The sequence below is a fragment of the Pyrus communis genome, chromosome 1, assembly GCF_963583255.1.
Source record: "Pyrus communis chromosome 1, drPyrComm1.1, whole genome shotgun sequence".
NCBI lineage: Eukaryota > Viridiplantae > Streptophyta > Magnoliopsida > Rosales > Rosaceae > Pyrus > Pyrus communis.
This window is the reverse complement of record NC_084803.1, coordinates 22848746-22868802: the sequence shown is the minus strand read 5'-3', so window position 1 is coordinate 22868802 and position 20057 is coordinate 22848746. Positions and strand designations below refer to the sequence as shown.

Sequence of the window (20057 nt, the reverse complement as noted above, 5' to 3'; positions counted from 1 at the left end):
TCCAGCACACCTCCGGTGCCGTCGCCGTTGCCAGAAAACTGGAAAATTTTCAAACCTTCGTTTCTCACTCGTTTTTCAATCAAATTTCATGAAATTGGTACCAAAATGAAGCTTACAATAAGTAGAACAAAACCTTATCACTTTCAAGCCCTGAAATCCACGGAATCTCGCCGTAGAAACTTTGTAAAATTCGGCCAAACTTGCAACTCACGATCCTGACATCCAAATCCTTCCAACGAACCATCCCGAGCTTCCTAAGGACCTCACTAAGCTTCCTACAAGCTTCAAATTCCCTGAACAACAACATTTCACGTGTGAATGAACAGTTGATGCGAGAATTATACGCGCATAAATTAAACCCTCTTTTTGTCAATTGTAGTATAAGTATATAAGTAGGGATCGTTTTAGACCGGGGATTAGGAGGGATTGTTAATCACTTGGATTTGACTCAAAAACGTAAAAACACAATATAAAACACTATACTAGACTCAAAGAATGCAAAACTAAACTTTTAAAACACTAAGACAAACCAAAAGACTCAAACATCACCCAAAACACTCAAAACTGCCTTAAAATCACTTTCTGGGCAGTTTTGAGCACTTTGGTGAATTTGGACGAATTTGTGTAACAAAATGAATCAAAACTCTTATAAACACAAACTAAGACACTTTCTAACTAAATTAGACAATAAAGTAAAGGGGGATTTAGGTTTTAACGAAATTAAATAAAATGCACAGATTACAATTTAAAACAGAATGTAAATATGAAATAGATGGAATTGAATGGATGGGAACCTAGCTAAGGGGTTCATCTCCATACATGTTACACTTGCATAATAAAATGATTTCCAATTGCATTTCAATAAACCATGAATGCTCAACACCCCAAGTTAACCGTGATGCACTAATTAACCTTCAAATCTTCCTAACGTTATTGAATTGGATGATGCATGCGACAATTCAAAACATTCCCCACAAGTTCCCTACATGATTGCATAATAGAGATACAAGCAAGAATCATTACGCTCTATGAAAATTATAAGTGTTGACGAGACATTCGTTACTATGGATTGCATGAAACTTATGCCAAGAATTCGTTTAACGCGATTGTTTATAAGCAACCTCCACTACTTGTGAATATAAGTTCGTAACTATTAGGTGAAACTCACTTATATTCTAGCGTCATATTCATGCATGAAAATTAAGCGTGCACTCTCAATTAAACATACATAAATAAGTTATCAATCAAACAGTTAAACAAATTGAAACCACAACTTATGAAACGCAATTAGAAGTAATCAAATCAAAATGCAAGCATAAATATATATTTCGAATCACCCCCTAACAAAGGGGGGTTTAGTTCCTCATAACTTTGAAATCAAAGAAACACCTAAACATTCCAACAACTCAAACTTGAATTGTATGAACGTTTAGGCACTCTTCTCTTCCATTCCTCATACGTACAAAACAAAGAGAATTGAATTTAAACATTGAAATCAAAGAAACACCTAAACATTCCAACAACTCAAACTTGAATTGTATGAACGTTTAGGCACTCTTCTCTTCCTCGTTGTTGTAGCACAAGGTCTAAGGTAAGGTTTGGTGGTGTGAATGGTTTGGGGAGTGGTGTTTGGATTAATAGGGAAACTCACGGCACAAAGGGGGAAGTGTTGGTGGTATGTACAATGGAATGGAAGTGTTTGTGACTGAAATGTGTATGAATAAGTGTGAATGAGAATGAATGCAATGGATGCTTATTTATAGGTGAAATGGGGGGGAACATAACAGCTAGAAGGGAATGTGGCTGCATGTTTGAATGATAAAGGATGCATGTGGGTTGGAATTGCATGTGCAATGAATATGTGGCTGCATGTGCAAGGGGACAATCTGAAAATGCATGTGAAAGCATGTGTTGGCTGCAATGATGAAATGGATGGGAGTGCATGTGGCTTAATTAATTAAAGGGAGTGCATGTGCAATGTTTTAAAGGATGGAATGCATGTGAATATATGGAAATCTGATGGGAATGGGAGATGCATGTGCTGATTTATGCATGTGATTAAAGCTTTGTATGAATGCATGTGGCTGAAATGGTAAAGGATGATTATGGTTGCATGTGGGTGGAAATGCATGTGGGAATGCATGTGGATTAAAGAGAGAGAATGTGGTGTAATGATGAAGTGGAATAAGTGCATGTGGATGTGGCTGATTTGATTTATGGAAGATGCATGTGGATTAAAGATGAGTGAATGATTATGGGTGCATGTGGATGAATGTGCATGTGCAAGGTTGTTGTTGTGATAAGTGATAAGTGTATGATATGATAAGTGAATGATATGATAAGTGAATGATATGATAAGTGAATGATAAGATAAGTGAATGATATGATAAGTGGATGATATGTAATGATATGTGGGAGTGTGGCTGAAATGAAGGAGTGGAATGTTGGAATGTTATGCACGGCTAAGGATATAGGAAAGGTTTAAATGTCCTAAAACTAAAGGGAACAAGGTTCCAACACTTTGGTCTTTAATTAGGTCTTCAATTTCGTCCAACACTTTGGCTCCAAGCATAAGCTATCCATCCTAAGCCCAAAAGTGCTCCAAAAGTCTCCAAAATGCATCTTTTTGCTCCTTTAGCCCTTTGGACCTACAAACACACGAAAATAGCTTAAAGTACTAAAATAACTAAAGAAACATAACGTAAATGCACGAGAACAAGCCATTTAAGTCGCATGAATATGCTTCTATCAACAGTGACCAAAACGGAGATTCCTGGTTCGACGTGAAATCGAAGGATTTCCTACCTGAAATTGATATGGTTGAACTCGTATGGTCCTCACGAACATAAATGTATAATTTTCCACCTCGATCTGCAACGTTTTCATGGGTTTTGGGTCTTGTTCGTACGAAGAAAAAAGAAGAAGAGAGAGAGAGTCTTCGAGACGGAGAAGGTATACAGAAGAAGGTGATGGAGATGAGGATGAATGTGTGGCTCAGATGCAACCAACCAAGCCCTCAAAACGACCACATAAATGACAAATAACCACTAGGGGCAAAAATGTCATTTCACACCTACGGTACGAATAATTCGGGACTGGCTGTCACATCAAAGCTTTAAGAACACTCTTTTGAAACATGTAAAATCCCTAACCAAAGAGGATGAAAACCCTAGCTGAGGTTATATAGACAGATCTGATTTTTTGCACATCCAACAAGGACAAAAACCACTTGTCAACCCAGCAAACAATGTGAGCAGACTAAGGGCCAGAAACTGACCACCAACAAAAAAGTGTCAGTCAGCCCGTGTGGGTTGTCTTAATTAATTTGTGTGGCTAGACAGCTGGAAGTCAACATGCAAAACTAACAAGACAATCAAACTAGACAGAATGCAACACAAATATAGATATGAAATGAACATGCATGAACAAACCTTATAAGGTGAAATGTGTCACATCTTAAACATTTACTCCAGTAGCAACAACCCATAATCAGAGTATAACCTAAAACTATATTGAGCATGCGTGTGGTTCAATTACAATATTTGACAAGGAAAGCCAAACCTAAGTTTGACAAGGAAAGCCAAACCTAAAAGTTTTGACTTCACAATGTATTTTTATTTTTATACCCCACCACTTCACATATTCGAATTATGAGGTGATTTCTATGTTGTATCTCCTCCCCTTCTAAAATTGAAGATTTAGATTTGAGAATCCATCATAATGGAAGATAAAAAAATTGAGAATCCATGACTTTGTAGCAAAAAGTGTTCTAGAAACGCATAGCATACTTGGTTCTCCATTAACTTCATAACACAATTATAAGCATGTCGATGTTGTTGAGATCACCAAAACAATGAAAAATATGAAGTATGATCCTTCTAGGGTTTTCCACCTTATGGTTTGATATATTTTCTTGTACTTTAGATTTTGGGGTGAGTTACAACGAACAAGTAATGGGAGATTTTGAAGAAATTCTTGAAAATCTGAATTAAGCTTATTTGCATTGGAATTTAGTTTTTAGAAATGTTGGTAGAATTAGCAAGGAGGGAGAAGACTGCAAATATCATTCGTGAACATGATCTTGATCATAGCCAGCAATCTGTGTGGATTAGGGCATTGTTAAACAACAAATTCACAAAATAAAAAGCTAAAGAATTTACTACAAAATACTTACATATTAAGCATAAGATTTTTGATATAATATATTACAATATTCCTCAACACGTTTTCATGTTGTGAAAACATTGCATGACAACTTCATTACTAATACTATCAAATATCTCTCTATATAAAAATAACCATGTTATCATTCATCCATTGATATCCCCCCCCCCCCCCCCCCCCCAAAAAAAATTTCTCAATTGATTCTTCAGAAATTTCATGGCCGAAAATGCTCTTTCAACTTTGGCAGTTGCACTGGAAGAGTTAATGTTAACACCACAAACATGTAAACTAGTTATACACCTTAATAATGTCACAAGCATGTACATTTTTTTGTGTATAAATGGGGGCATCCACCCCTCTGGGCCTAAGATGACTCCGTCCATGATCTTGATGTCTACATGAAGGTATAAGAAATGTTGGAGGAATGTATATTATCAAAAACTAACTTTGATAAAATTTTCTGTTCATATTTTATTTTTTATTCATCAAAAATATTTTTTTTTTTCAATAAGGTGTCAGTAGTTTCATTGCTTAGAGTGTTGTTCTGCAAGGGAGGTGAAAGTGGTTTTGAGAGTTGAAGAAGATAAATAATCTTGAGATATACACATTAAAATTCATTTGAGGTGTATTTAGAATTTATTTATTTATTTTTTAACTTTATAATTCTCCTTGCATATTAGGTATATAAGTGATTTAATATCAACATTATGTAATAATATTATTCCTACGAAGACTACTTAACAAATACTAGTTCTATTAGCATTAAACATAAAATAATATAAAAAAAAAAAGAAGAAAAAAAAAGACAAATAATGAGAATTTCCACATACAACTGTTACCATGTATACAGACTTTTATTTTTGGCTTGGCATTTAACTTGAATAAATCAAATAAAAAACAACAGGTTCTAGAATAAGAGAAGGTTTTGATCACACTATGTCAAGCAAAGGAAAAAACATACTATTAGAAAAAAGAAATACTATCAAATCCAAAAGAGGTGTAGTCAAATGAGGATTTAGAAGGATTTTAAAACTTTTTAAAGTGAAGATTTGATAGGATTGTAGATTTCAAATGGATTTTCAAGGATTCTTATAAACTTTGATTAAAGATTTGAATGGATTTTGAGAGGGTTTCTTGTCATTTAAAAAATTACCTTTTAAATGAAAAATAAGATTAAAATTAAAAAACTTGAAAAATAATGAAGAGCTTTGCTCAGTTCTTCCGAGTAACCCCAAACTCCATTGTCCTCCACCAAAAGAAAAAGAAAACGTTGCCCAGATTTTCTTCCTAACCCAAAATGCTGATGCTAAACCAAAATTTCTTCCAACTATAAACCATAGGGGTGGGGATAAAAACCATGAAGCCGTGAAACCGAATCGAACCACTACAAAATAAACCGTTAAAACCGTGTTAACCAAAAAAAGTCAATGTAAGTTCAAGAACTAGACCAAATCATTCATACCGGTTTCAGTTTTAGTTCTCATGTTGGTAGAACCGCTTAAAACAAAACTAAACCAAACTATGAATATAAATAATTTTTATAATTTGAGAATGTATTTGGTAGTTTCATCTAAGAATAAAAATATTGATAAGATGTCTCATACCAACATCTAAAATGTAAAATAAAAAATTGTGTTTAGTAGCTGTTGTGGGGTTTTTGTGTCAAATTTGATGGGCTTGTGTTATAAAGAGACAAGCCAAAACCTTCATGTCCCCCACTTAGTTAGCGAGGACAAGGCCCAAAGCATCCCAAAGGAAAAACAAATCCTAGTAATGCTTTGTTCTTCTTCCAAGTAGCTCATGGGTGCTTGGTCTGGTGCTATGTTGAGTAGTTATGGCATTGAAGTGCTTTTAGTGCTGATGAGATACTTCCCTCGGTGTTGATGGAGTATTTGCCTATGCACTGGTGCAGTGCTTCCCTAGGCGCTGGCGGAGTGTTTAGAGTGCTCCCTTAGGCATTGGTGGAGTGTTTTCCTGGGCACTGACGTAGTGTTTCTTTGGGCGCTGACAAAGTGTTTCCTTGGGTGTTGACGAAATGTTTCCCTGGACGCTGACAAAGTGTTTCCTTTAGGCACTGATGAGTGTTTCCCAAGGCACTGACGAGGTGTTTTCCCTCACTCGTTTCGGTGGCTTTGAGGAGTATTTGTTAAACTAACAAACACTAGGAGTTAAAATAAATAGGCTTGACATGAGAGCATGAGGTGAGAGAGGTAAAGACCCATAAGTTTAGTAAATGAGATGGCGTGATTCGTTTTGCTGTAGTTAGCCTATAATTTAAGAGAATGATTCATAAGATATCTAGTAGTGGTTGAGCTTTTAGTCATGATGGCTGGTTGAGGCTTCTAAGGTAGAAGATGAGTGGTGAAAGGTAAAAGCTTAAAGTTGGAGTCTATAACTTACTGGAAAGCTTGCAGCAGTCAAGCAGAGGTTTTTGCAGCAAGAATGAGGGTTTCCTGTAGGATGAATCTCATTTTCCCTAGGCATTAGGTTGAAGGGATGTGTTGGAAGGGGTTTGGTTTGTAGATTGGGTATCTTGTAGTAGATGAAAGGAGACATTAGGCAAGGGAGAACGGAAAACTTAAGGCTAGGCTTGTGGCTGGTGTAGGAAGCTTGTAGCAGGCAAATGAGATTTTCCATCAGTTAGGGGAAGATGTTCTTTCCCTTTGCTTGCAACTAAGCACGGTGTTTCTTTCTTGCTTGTAATTGAACTGATCTTTCCCCTCTCTTTGATCAAGGCTTCCAATTTATAATAGGTGATGGTTATCCTTAATTTCTATTGGATAAAAGGATATGCTGGAAAGAACTTGTCCTTAGCAGGTAAAATAAAGAACTGAAGCTACCTTATGTCCAACGAACAAAATAGGGCATATAGGAGATACTTATCTCGAGGAGTTCGAAGGCTAAGCAAGATAAGGCGGTTACGACTCAACTACGTATCAGCCAATGGGCTTTATTTTTTAGGTTCCCATCATTGCTTTGACAAATGTATTCCATCATGCCACGTTTTTACTAAGAAATATTACATAGTTGGGATTCATGAAATTGTGATATCATGATCATATATATTTTATTTGCTCATCATGCATGTCTACATCGGTTACTAAATTACTCGTTTGGGGCGGGACCAGTTTCACATGTATGTTCAAACGTACCGTAATGCTCACATTGGATCCATTACAGGTACCCAAACTAATTGCTTTTGCATCTATGACTCATATTTGACGTGCTTAGCGCCATTTTCACGTATATGTAGTACTCAAGTAGATTATTACACATAGCATGTTCATGTAGCTACTTTCTGCAAGGACTCATATGTAAGCATAATTTTGATGAGCATGTTATATTGTTATTGAGATATGTGTGGTTTACTCGTATTCTTAGAAGAATTATTTTATATTGATACTTGGTTTTCATACTTATACATAGTATGATTTTGAAAACTATACAGATTTTACAGCAATGAATTTTTATGTTGTGGAAAAACAAAGGTGTTTTAATAAATCCTTATATTTGCCCACTCATACTTTCTGTTTTACGCCTCTCTAGGACTTAGTACGTAGCTGATTTCTGTGATGAGCGAGTAGTCATTAGTGACTCTGATTATTAGTTTAAAATAATTTTTGGATTTTAAATTTTTTTTATTCATACTTATTACGTAATTGAACAGTATGATTCATTATAGTCGACCTGCATATCTTGAACGAGCCCTTAATATTCCCTGGCATATCCATTCCATCGTGCACGACATTTAGATTCTAGCTTGTGAGTTCCTTTCTGTGGAGTGGAAGCATATTTTCAGGGAAACTAACTTTGTGGCGGATGCGTTAGCTCATTTCGGTCTATCTATCTTTGAATGAGGATCCTCTCCGGATTCTCTTTGTGAGAATCTCGGAGATTCACCAATCACGTCCGTTCATCGTATATCGTAGGTTAGAAATTATTGTAAATTTTTTTTATTTAAAATTGAATATAAATAGTATTTGACGAAAACTGATCGTACGATGCACGATGAATAGACGTGATTAGAAAATCTCCGAAATCCTCACAAAGAGCATCCGGAGAGGGTCTTGATTCTCAATGTTTAACCCTCACTTTTGGGACCACTGTTTCCTAAAGTTGCTCGTCCTGCTTTTCATCTTGACGTGCTGGAACAAGTTGTTCCAGAAGTTTTGTTCTTTAATGCATTTACCTTATAAAAAAAAATTTAAATATGAAATAAAAAAAAATAAAAAAAGTAAATTTCTCGAGTCCCCACCACCGCATCCAAGTCGTCCCTCCCTCTCCTTTCCCCCAAATGGCTCTACTCGGCGACGACGGTCGTGGTTATGAGCTCGCCTGTAAACTCGAATCCTGCAACGTCTGGCGCACATGGCTCGGCGATTCCACTTACGCCCACTTCGCCCCCTTCCTCAATTCCCCTTCAACCTGGGAAGCCTTCATGGACTCAAAATCTAAGGCTCCCCTCCATCTCCAACTCCGCGCTCGAGCTCTTCTTTTCGACAAGGCCTGCGTTTCCCTCTTCCTCCGCCCCAATTCCAACTTTTCTGCCTCCTCTTCTGCTTCAATCGCTGTTTCCAAGCTTAATCCCATTTGTGAGTTTCTGAGTCGCTCATTGCTTTCGTTTCGGCTTAATTTCATTGCTTCTGATCGATGCCACTGTTTTTGGTTGCAGATTTGCAGCTCCACCCTGACGACGTCTACTTCACTCTGGAGAATTCGTCTCAGGATGGGGTTCAAGTTCAACAACGTGACGCTTTGGTGCCGTCCAAGGTATGATTTTGGAGCTTTCGTCGATTGTCCCATGAATGTGATGTATTTGGTAAATTGAAATTATTAAATGGATTAGGTATGTTTATGCATTTTTTGTAGTTTCGTTATAATTCTACATTATGTGAAGTATATGTATGGAATCCTTTAATGAAAATGCGGAATTAAGTCTCATTGGTTTACTTACAAATTCCACATTTTTTTTCATATGTTTCAAATACTTGGCTACTGAGAGTTCAATGGAAATGGGTGTATAAACCAAAAAAGTCCTCAGATTTCATCTCGCAGAATTCCTATGGCTGCATTGCTGGTTATCTCCTCTTTGTTTAGCAAAATGTGCCAATTCAGTTGGCGAAGTTTATTTAGTGCTGGATCCCGAACAATATGAACTCTAGAATCTAACATTCTAGTCCAACCTAGTGATGTCATTTATAAATTGAGCTACACTGATGCATTTGTGTCAAAAGAAATTTTGTAGGAAAGTGAGCAAAAAAAGTTAGAAGTTGAACTGTGGAGAGTTCTTATATAACTATAGTTTATTACTGTGTTTGCAGACTCAATCTAAAGCAGCTTTTGGTGCTGGATCAAGATATGGAGAATCTGAAATTGATAACATACCATTGAGATTCAAAAATGATGAGCTGTCTGCGACATGGTATAATCAGTTTATTGAGAGATATAGAATGGGCAAACCGTCTAGGTTGTCATCAGGGGAGCGAGAATCAGAGAAACGTACTCCGGAGGAGATGTCTGCTTACCTTAAACTTCTTGGGAGGCATAAGAAAAGACGCGTAGCTTTCAAAGAAGATCCGTATATGGGATTTGGAAATCCCATCCAAGATGCATCACACTTGAATCCAAATTCCCTTTTAGATGGTAGTAACTCAATTGATAGTGAAACATCTTTTTTCCCAGAAACAATGTTTACGTTCAACTGTGTTCCCGATAGTGCACTTCCACCTTTGAATAGAGTGGATGACAACCTAAAAATGGAATGTTTTGGAGTTCTTGATACATTGCCTCAGATAATGACTAGGAGTCCTGTTATGCTTGAGAGGCTTGGCATCAGGCCTGAATACCTCAGCATGGAACGAGGAATCATACACCGTGGAAAAAATGCTTTTGGAGGGAACAAAAAATGTCTTAGTCAAGAGCAAGCAACACAGTTATCTAAAATGGTAGTAGCTAGGATGATGATAAGTATCGGGTTTGAAGGTACTACAGAAGTTCCAATTGATGTTTTCTCCAAGTTACTGAGCTGCCATATCCAGAAATTGGGTGGCAGCTTGAAACTTCTTGCTGATAGTTACAGAAAGCAGTGCTCAGCGCTTGAACAACTAAAGATGTTCCTTCAAACTGTGGGATATGGGTGAGTTTACGGATCTAAGTTTATACTTTTCTCTTTTTTGTTGAGTATCTAATTGTAGTTTCTTATAAATTACTGTCGCATTGTTGGTTCATTTGTTAATATTTTAATTATGATCTTTTACTTAAGCGGGTATGAATTTTCATGGGTTAGACAAAAAGGAAAATGATTGATCAAAATAGTTTGATGTTATGTTTCTACAGTATTTTATGCACTCGTGATGTTGGGTAGAGACCTACTAGTTGTAACTTTCATGAATATACTTCTACATTGTAGGCTCTGGATTAATGAATAAATGAACTGCTTCCAGGGTGTTTATTACCTTTGTAAGAGTATTCTCTTTGAAAAATTTGCTGCAGACACTCATCTTAACAAATAATCTCATAATGGAAGATGCCCCGTAAATGTTAATGTGATTGTTATCTTTTAAGCACAAGTGAATGAGCAATAGAAGGGCACATTATGACTGTTAACATAATTTTAAGAATCGGTTTGTCTGTGACTTTGAGACTGGCATAGCAAAATCTAAGGATGTTAGGTTTGGACTTTCAGTTTAAACTCTTCACTTTCATTATCAACATTGTTGTGTTTGTGCAAGTTAGTCACATCTAATAATTCAAGTTTCTAGTGTAATCCATTACTTACGTGTTTTTGTTTCTTCCACAAGTAATTTTGGCTCTCTAGTGGAGCAAGTCAAAGACGGCTCCAGGAATTTTCAGCAAACTCAGCAGCAAATTCACGGAATCCAGTCTCAGTTGCAGTCACAGCACCAGAATCTCATTCGACTACCCCAACAAGTATTGATAATTTCAAATGTTTCCTTAATAAATTTACGTTTTGATCCTGATCCTTGTATATAATTTATTTATGGGTGGTTAATGGGTTATTTGTGGAGGTGCTGTACATACCCCCTCAGTTTCCCATATAGCTTCTTAAGTTTATGGAGTTGTAGGGGCATTGTAGTTTCCGAAAGCTGATCTATTTTCAGGAAAAAAAAAAAAAAGTTGATCTCTGCATAGTATGACATCATTAACAATGGTATATTTTATTACATTGTTAGGTGAACCAACAGATGTCTCGACAAATGCATCCGCAGATGCAACAAATTGCCCATTCAAAAAATGTGCCTTTTCAGCAACGGCAGCAGTTAGAAAGAATGCGAAGATGTCAACCATCCACTCCTCGAGCAGGTATGGATACGGATAAGGAAAGACCAATGGTACAGGTCAAGATTGAAGCCCCATCAGAGTTACCCATGGATGGTAATGCCTTCAACAGTTTCAATAGCAGACATCCACAGGTGCAGTTTAGGCAGCAGCAAGTTCCTCCAACGTCGAACCTTACAATGTCAAATGTCCATGCTCAGTCGGGAAATCAATTTAGACAGATGGCTTCCCAAATTCCTCAAATCCAAGCGCAGTAAGGAAAATCTGAATACAATTATTACTTACTTATCCATACGAGTAATGCTTCACTGACTTTATGGAACTCTCTCACGTGTGCAGGAACATGAGTGTTCTGAGGGCTCCACCCGTGAAGGTTGAAGGATTCCAGGAATTGATGGGTGGAGATACTTCATCAAAGCACGACTCGGACGAAAATAGGCTGACCTCTCCCTCAAGTAAATAACTTGCCTGCATCTTAACAGTCAGTATAAACTCCTCCCTTCTGTGATTGCTACCTGTTCTGATCTTGTGCCTCTTACATCTGTTGTAATATGCTGACTGTTGCTTGATGCATATATAGTTTGATGACACTACTTATTTTTTAGTTTCATCCACACGGCGCAATGTGATTACTTCTATTGGTCCCCCACTTGCCACATCAACACACTAACGAAATTTCTAATGGAACTTAACGGCGGGGAAAACATTGATATGCAAGGCAAAACATGAATGACCAAAATTTATGATAAAAACACAATTACTTAAATAAACATCAGAAGATACAAAGGGATAATACAAAAGCATTCAAACCTTATGTACATTCTTTTCAAAATACTCAACGCATTTGTCCATGTATCTATCATGGAGGTCCTTGTCTCCAATTACAGCACTATATTCTTTGGCTCCATCCCTGTAAGCCTTCCCTTCCTCATCCACCATAACCAAATTCAGCGACTCGGCCACCGCATTCTTCGTAAACGATCCATCTTCATCGTTTCTTGGTACCTCAATGCCGACCTTCCTGTCCCACAACCTAGCATTCAGCCCTTGGTCATATATAAAGGGGAACATAATAAGAGGAATTCCACAGTGTAGGCCCTCTATGAGGGAACTCCAACCGCAGTGAGTCAAGAATCCCCCAACTGCCTTGTGAGCCAAGATTTGGCGTTGAGGAGCCCAAGTTCTCCAGACCAGCCCGCGACCCGTGTTTCGATCCTCGAACTCATCCGGCAACTTCACCGAATTACCGGCCGTTGATCCATTCGGCGTCCTAAGAGCCCAAAAGAATGGCAACCCAGATAGCTCCAACCCAAGAGCCAATTCGGTGAACTCTTCTTGAGTAGGATTAATCTCGCTCCCAAGTGCAACGTACACCACAGTAGCTCTCTCTTGCTTGTCCAGCCACTCACAAGCTATGGACCAACTGCTATCTTCTTTGTCTTCAGTATCTTGCACCGAGGGTGGCAACAAGCCCACTGGAATCGCAGGCTTGCGGGAAAGCTCTGGAACCAAATCGAGCCAGTCCCCCTCAATTTCTCTACAACTCCGAAAGAGGCATACTTGGGAACCTTCAACCGCTGACTTCATACGAAACCAATCGCTAATGCCGGAAGCATTATGTTCCAAAGCGTCAAACAATTTCTTGGCTTCGAAAAGCCTAAAAAATAGTTTTGAAGGGAAGGGGACCCATTCGGGCGGGACAGTAAAATGTTCGGGTAGTGTTCTAGGACTATAGCGACTTAGTACATCCGGTAGTGTTGGTCCGAAAGCACATGCGGTGTACGTGTTGAAGCCCCCAAACATAGCTCGCGAAATTCCTAAGTTGGAAGCTATTGGTGGTAACCAGTAAGGAGCAAAATCGTAAATAATCCAATCCGGAGTGTGAGTTTGTAGGAAACTGGTAATACCTTGCTCGAGTCCATCGTGTGCCAATTTGAGGTACGGAATTAAGTCATATGGCACGTCCATGGTGGCCTCGCCGTTCTCCGGGAGGTTTTCGACACGGGGAAGCGGGATTTGGACCAAGTCGATCAAAGGGGTCAAGTTTGGTGGGATTTTCGGGAGGCGTTGGATGTTTCTTGGAGTGGATATGAAGGAGACTTTGTGGTCTCTTTGAGCTATGTGCTTGGCGACCTCAAGAGCGGGTATTATGTGACCAAAAGCAAGCCATGGAAACAAGGCTATGTGAAGAAGCTTCTTGCTAGTAATAGGTTCAGGTTCTGTTAAGGAGCTCATTGTAGTAGGGTTTGAGGGTTTGAGGGTTTGAGCTCATCCGGAGGTTCACATTTGCCTCTTATAAATAAGCTAATTGTACATGCATGGTATTATAATACTCGATCGTCAATACGTTGTTGTTGTCATTTACTTTTCAGAAACTAGTGATTCTCCGGCGGCGTTCGGCAGGAGAGTTGCTAGGTTCTGGGTCTTACTCTTTTTTTTGTCCTATAGCCTTTGAGACCGTGGAACAAGTCATCATATTGATTTTTAAATGTGTAAATGACCGTTATACCCATATATATACCACAAAGGACTTGTGGCTTGTCTACTAATCGGTAATCAGATTGAGAAGAATTTAATTGAGGAGGAATTGAATTGAGCAGCAATCAGAATCATATTTTCGTTAAAATTGTTTAGTAAGGTTGTCTGGAATCGGAGTAGAAAAGACATTGATCTATATAAATTGTTTACTAATTCACATGTTTAGAGGAAACTCTAGACGTATGTAGAAGCCCCTTTACACGTAGATTTGTTCAAATTTGACATAAAAGAATCATTTTTTATTTGCTTCTAACTCTTAATCATCCTGCAAGTGACATTTTACCATAATGGTAGAAAGGTTTTGAACACTTGCATGATGACTTGGATTCAAAAATCTAACATCTAATATAACAAAATTGATCGTTTGACAAAAATAAAAAATAAAAAATAAAAAAAATAAAGAAAAACCTCTTAATAACCCTAAAGCCTATTAGATAAAATTTTACTCCATTTTCTCTCTCTCCCCCTCACTTCCCCATCTTTTTCTGCAGCCACTTGACCAAAACGCTCAACAAAATTTTAACAACAAACTCCCATCCAACGGATGTTGCCCCAGTACATTGTACCCACACTTCGGAACACATTCGTCGTTGCGGCATCATTCCAAATCACGAAGGTTGGGTGGTTCGTGCTGTGAGGGAAACAAATATGAAGGGGCAGGAATATATATGGGTATTTTGGGTAGAAAATTTTGATTCCTGATGGAACGTTCTACTCAAAATTTAAATACCACCTCTATAGAGGTAATCCAATTTCCTAATATTTGGTGGTCTCCATAGAAATTATGATTCCCCATTTGCTAGTAAACGTTAGCATTGGGAAGAGTGCAATTCTGTTTCTCTCTATTCCAATCTCGATGGGTAAACACGCCATTAGTGGTTTCTTAAAAAAATAATTACACTAACAAGTTTTTGAAACAAAAAACATGAGAACCAAATGACTGATAAACTTTGCTATTGTTGTCACTTTATCGTGCTTATCTAAACTTCACTTCGTCCTGCTTCTCTGAAACTCCTCTCAAGCTTGTTTAAAACTCTACTCAAATAGCAGAATGAAGAACTTCACTTTGTCTGAAACTCTACTCAAGCTTCTTTGAAACTCTACTCAAGCTTCTTTGAAACTATACTCAAATAGCAAAATGGAAGAACGTAGTGACAACTATGGATCCTGAAAACAAACGGAAAAAAAAAAAATAAAAAAAAGGAGGTTTTTTTTACAATTTTTATTCGATTGGTAAGTTCATACTTATAGGATAAATCAAAGATATTCCACCATATGGGTATTAAACCTCCTAATTATTTATTTGATAATTAGATGAAAATCAAGAGATATTTAGATTGAAATATGCTCGAGATTTTTATGAGCGTTTTAGGCATTGTATCCTTTTCTCAACCACTGTATAAGAAGGTTTTGGAAAGAGAGAAAGATGAACAAAGAAACACAAGTTTTTCCATAGTTCAAATATTCTAGTTAGGTTTCTAGGATAGACCTTTAAATATTCTAATTAGGTCTCTAGGACAGTCACTTTGGCCCTAGGTTTTGGGAGGCGAAAATCAAGGGGCAACTCGACATATCGACGACCTTCAAAGTCCCAGGCGTTCACGAAGGAGTCTAATGAATGGAGAACTACGAATGGCTTGATGCAGCCATGAAATAAAAGAAAAGTTTTTGCATGGTTGAATCTTTAAATGTGTTTTGGTCATGTCTCGGAGGTGAGACATGAAGGTTGAATGGGTATGTGGTGACATCATGTGCCGATGCTGAACGTATCTTCAAAATCAGAGTGTGACAGTTTAACTAAAATATAATTTGGATGTATAAAGTAAGTTGAGTGCAGAATAAATTTATATGAGTTGAAATAAAAAATTTTGAACCATGTGTTTGTGATTCCATAAAGTTTATGATGGTCAATATTTGTCCGCGCCTCTCTTTTAGACTTTTTGAAGGAGTTTGTATATAGAGAGCTACTTTCAATTTACTTTATCAACACCCATAAACCAACCCACCAATAGATGATATGTCGAAATAGGCACCATACTGGAGTGCCCGCAGCAGATGCGGATTCAGGACACATTATTCCGATGGTCATACGTATAAGTTTATAAATATTTTTTAGACATATAATAATCTTAAAAATTAAACCATAGTTCCACCATACATAATTTATAACAAATAACAATACAAAATTTAATTGTCCGCAACACGCTTTCATGTTTTGAAAACGATGCATTATAGATTTATTATAGATTATCTAATGTTCATAGAGGAAAAAGCTTTCTTTACTGAAGTAGTAGCAATCAATAGAATTAAACCCAATGTAATTAGCAAATACACATAATTATAAAATCATACAAACCAACTCCTGACACAAAACTCAACTCATTCAATAGTTTAAGTAAAAATATGCATCAATTTATCAATACAGATACTAAAAGTCTAAAACACAAATATCAATTAATCTAAATAAAAACCATACATGATCCAATTCATTAAAAGAAACAAATTTTCAACCAATTCATTAAAACAATTAGAAATTTAATTTGAATAAGTTATGAAGAACTTACTTTGGAATTTGAAGATGAAATTTAGGTGGTGGTTGAAATGATCGCCGGAGTGGGGTGGTAGGAGTTGGGTGTTACAGATTGAGTTTAGTGGGATTGGAATTCGAGAATTGGAATTGGAACTGAGTTTGGGATTTGTTGTAGCGAGTTTACTTTTTTTCTTTTCTTTTTAGTTGTTACTTGCCTGCCTTTTTTCTTTTTATAAAGTAACCTGGTCCATAACGACGTCATTTTGGCCAATTAAAATTAATATATATATATATATATATATATATATATATATATATATCAGTGGGAGTTGACCCTAAAAATTACAAAGCCTACATGCCGCATAGGCTGAGTGACTAATGAGCTAACTACGTCATTCGGTTGATGCGGGCCGTGCCAACTCGTCGATCGAGCTTGGCGGAGGAGTACAATTTGTTGATGTCGCATTGAGCGTGTTACTGACTTCTTGATCTTGCAATTACGGCCGAGGAAGGAACAAGTCTCGGCCTTCGGGTTCTCAAGCCTGAAGACAAGGTTGCTAGTTCTGCGAAGTTCACGAATCATCGGCGCTGAATTCAATCACAATGATTATATTCGTAAGAGTATAAGCACGTTGAATCGACACCAGACTATATGGACACAAGTACTCAAAAGAGATGTATGTCTTGATGGTAAATGTGGTTCGGCCGTCAGAATGCCGAACTCTAAAACTCAGTTGTGAGTATCCAATCATAAAATCACTCGGCGTTCAATGTGCCGAATGTCGTAACTCATAACACCTTACTTCGCCGAGAAGGCTAATAAGATGACCTCTGCCAACAAAGATTTGGAAACCCTTCTCAACCGAGACTTGGATAAGTAACCAGTCGGCCTCGACGCAGTGCTGTTTATCCAAACTAAACATGTTCGTTAGTTGCCTTCACAGTGTTGTTTATCCAAACTGAAGATATGTCGGTAGAAAAAGAAAATAAAAATCTCAAGATGTTTGAGAGGTTTGTGCAGGGCAGTTGTGTGTTGAATTGGAGGGAGCTCGAATGATGCACTCTGCTCTCTATTTATAGCAGCAAATCTTCCTTAAGATCGAGTTGAAACCATATTCAGATTAGGACTTCTTATTCTGATCCAACCTCATCTCGACCAATCCTACTCCTATTAGGACTTTAAACTCACCCCCTTTTCAAGTCGGATTCATTTCCGACCGAGAATCCATATTGTATTAAAACCTCTTATCGGACTGGGACTTCGACCCATCCACTCATCCAAATCACTTCTTCTTGCAATAGGACTCGACCACCTTCTCTGAACGACTTAGGACCACCAGGCAGCCCACAGTACATTTAGGAAAGCTTTGGGCCGAACATAAACCTACGTTCAGCCTAATAAGATTATTTTGGGCCCAAACATTGCCCCCTCGCTTCTGAGGTCTTCGACCTAGAATCCCTTAGCTGATTTTCGACCTTTAAGAAGTGAACCCTACGAGATAACTACGGGATAATGAAAAGCCTCACACATCCTATCCATCGAGCACATTTATGAAGCACGATCGCATGATCTGAATTCCTCTGTATGTCTTGCCGCGTGTCAATCTCTTGGTTAACATAGCAGCCCTTAATCATGACCCTAAAAAACATGCGCTAGCCAAATCGTCTCTTCCACATTAATGCATTAAATATGCCGCAACACGCAATCATGCGTCCTCAAACCACGAAAACCTTGATCCTATCCCCAAGATTCCTTGAATTCCTTCCATTTGCATTTTACGCTTCCAGAAACCTTGAAAATCCTCTCGCCATTTGTCTTCTAAATCCTAGAAAACCCAGAAATTCTCATCCCAGAAATCCGTCAAGTTCTCCACAATGGCTTCCAACACCTTTATTTCCAAGCTCTCCGACGAATGTGCCAACTGCCAGGACTTTATTGACCGGAGTGCCATAAAAAACCTACGATTTGAAGGTGACTCAAGCGCCTCCCATAAGATCTTGGGACCACTTTTCAAAGACAACGTCTCGGCGTCCATTACCAACCTTCTCAAAGATCACTACCTGGCACCCCTACGTCAAGGTTTTGATTGGTCGAAGTGGGAATCGACTAAACTCCAAGGGGCTTAGCCTTCACCACAGCGGTCTGGGTTGAAAGGATGGAGAAGTTATTCAATAAAGAATGGAGGGTTCTTGGTATTTATGACTCCATCAGGCTCTCGACCATCAAGATCGTCATGGACAAAGAGCTTCTTATGGCAGCTCTAAGCTTTTGGTGCTCGGCCACCAATACTATGGTCCTTCCACTCGACCCCATTGGTCCTACCATTCTTGATATCTTAGTCATTCTCGGGACCACCCCTTCAGGCCTCCCGATTAACGTCTTTCTCTTTGGGTGTCCATCCAACCTCGACCTCAAGATGTTATTCGACGAACGTGTCGTCGAATCACTGAGGAAGAAAAATTAAGAGCTCCTAACAGAAGAAGTTCAGAAATTGCACAAGAACTTCTTCAACTACAACACCCTTATTCAACATTTCGCTGGCCCAGGCGAAGAAAACCTCAGGAAAGAGGAACATGAAGCCTTCCTCTTCTATTGGTACAACAAATTCATTTGTTGTACCAAATCAAATAAATGTTTGGTCGAGAACATGCCGGTTGCTGAAGTATTGGCCAGTGGTTATGTCTTGGCTCTCAACTTGGCTATCCTTACCCAGCTTACTTGGTGTTTGGCCGAGACGATGGTTAACAAGATTGACCCACACCAGGCCGGCCCACTCTGGGTTTTTCAATTGTGGCTGCAAGTTTATTTCGCCACCCTCAGGCCAGAAACCCCCAACTTCGTACCCACCGAAGCATTAGGTCTTCAATTGGGCTCTAGACTCACTCTTCCTCATTCGGCCGAAGAAGTCTTTAAATACATTTTCGGCCTAGAAGACCTCTCTGATGACGATTTTTTGATCTGCCGTCATCAAGAATACCCCCTTCTATCAAGCTCCAATCCTCAACATGGGATAAAGCTGAAGACGCTGACCTTCGAAAGAGCTAGGGGTCGTTTGTTCTAACTCGCGACCTCCATTTCGGCTGTGATGCCAAGCGTGCAGGTTGGGAAATCTACCAACCCCACTTCACTGGGCGGTAACTTGGTTACTTTCAAGGCTGCCTACTGCCTATACTAACCTCCCGTTTTCTCTTGAGACGAGGACGCCTTTCCGGTTATTCGAAAAAAGAATGTAGGAAGGCTGAACAAGAATTTCAAGAAAAGTGCAAGAAATTCCGCCTTCGGCCGAATGTCCCTAAGACTTTCAATACTGCCATTTTCATTGACTGGTGGGTCGCGAATACTCAAGACTTTTTCGACGCGCCAGTCGAAAATGTTATCGAGAAAATATTCGACGACCGCTCGAAGAAGACTTCCGCCCCTACACCTAAAGAAACAGCAAAAGGTATTTGTTTGTCTACCTTCATTCTTCAAATACTTAACTCAACTTTGTTGACTTGCTTTGGTTCAAGTACTTAACTTTTGCCG

At 38.4% G+C, this 20057-nt stretch overlaps 2 protein-coding genes across 2 annotated transcripts; one reads left to right on the top strand and one right to left on the bottom strand.

The window, feature by feature from the left end:
• The first annotated feature begins 8406 nt into the window (after positions 1 to 8406).
• LOC137745545 (uncharacterized) lies at positions 8407 to 12012 on the top strand. The gene is made up of 6 exons (XM_068485506.1): positions 8407 to 8756; positions 8837 to 8934; positions 9486 to 10300; positions 10965 to 11094; positions 11358 to 11716; positions 11803 to 12012. The coding sequence occupies exons 1-6, from the start codon at positions 8459 to 8461 to the stop codon at positions 11924 to 11926; spliced, it is 1824 nt and encodes a 607-aa protein (XP_068341607.1). The 5' UTR covers positions 8407 to 8458; the 3' UTR covers positions 11927 to 12012.
• A 10-nt stretch (positions 12013 to 12022) lies between these two features.
• Positions 12023 to 13698, bottom strand: LOC137724810 (putative UDP-rhamnose:rhamnosyltransferase 1). Its single transcript, XM_068463498.1, has one exon. It carries the CDS (start codon positions 13696 to 13698, stop codon positions 12268 to 12270), a length of 1431 nt encoding a protein of 476 aa, XP_068319599.1. The 3' UTR covers positions 12023 to 12267.
• Between the last annotated feature and the right edge of the window lie 6359 nt (positions 13699 to 20057).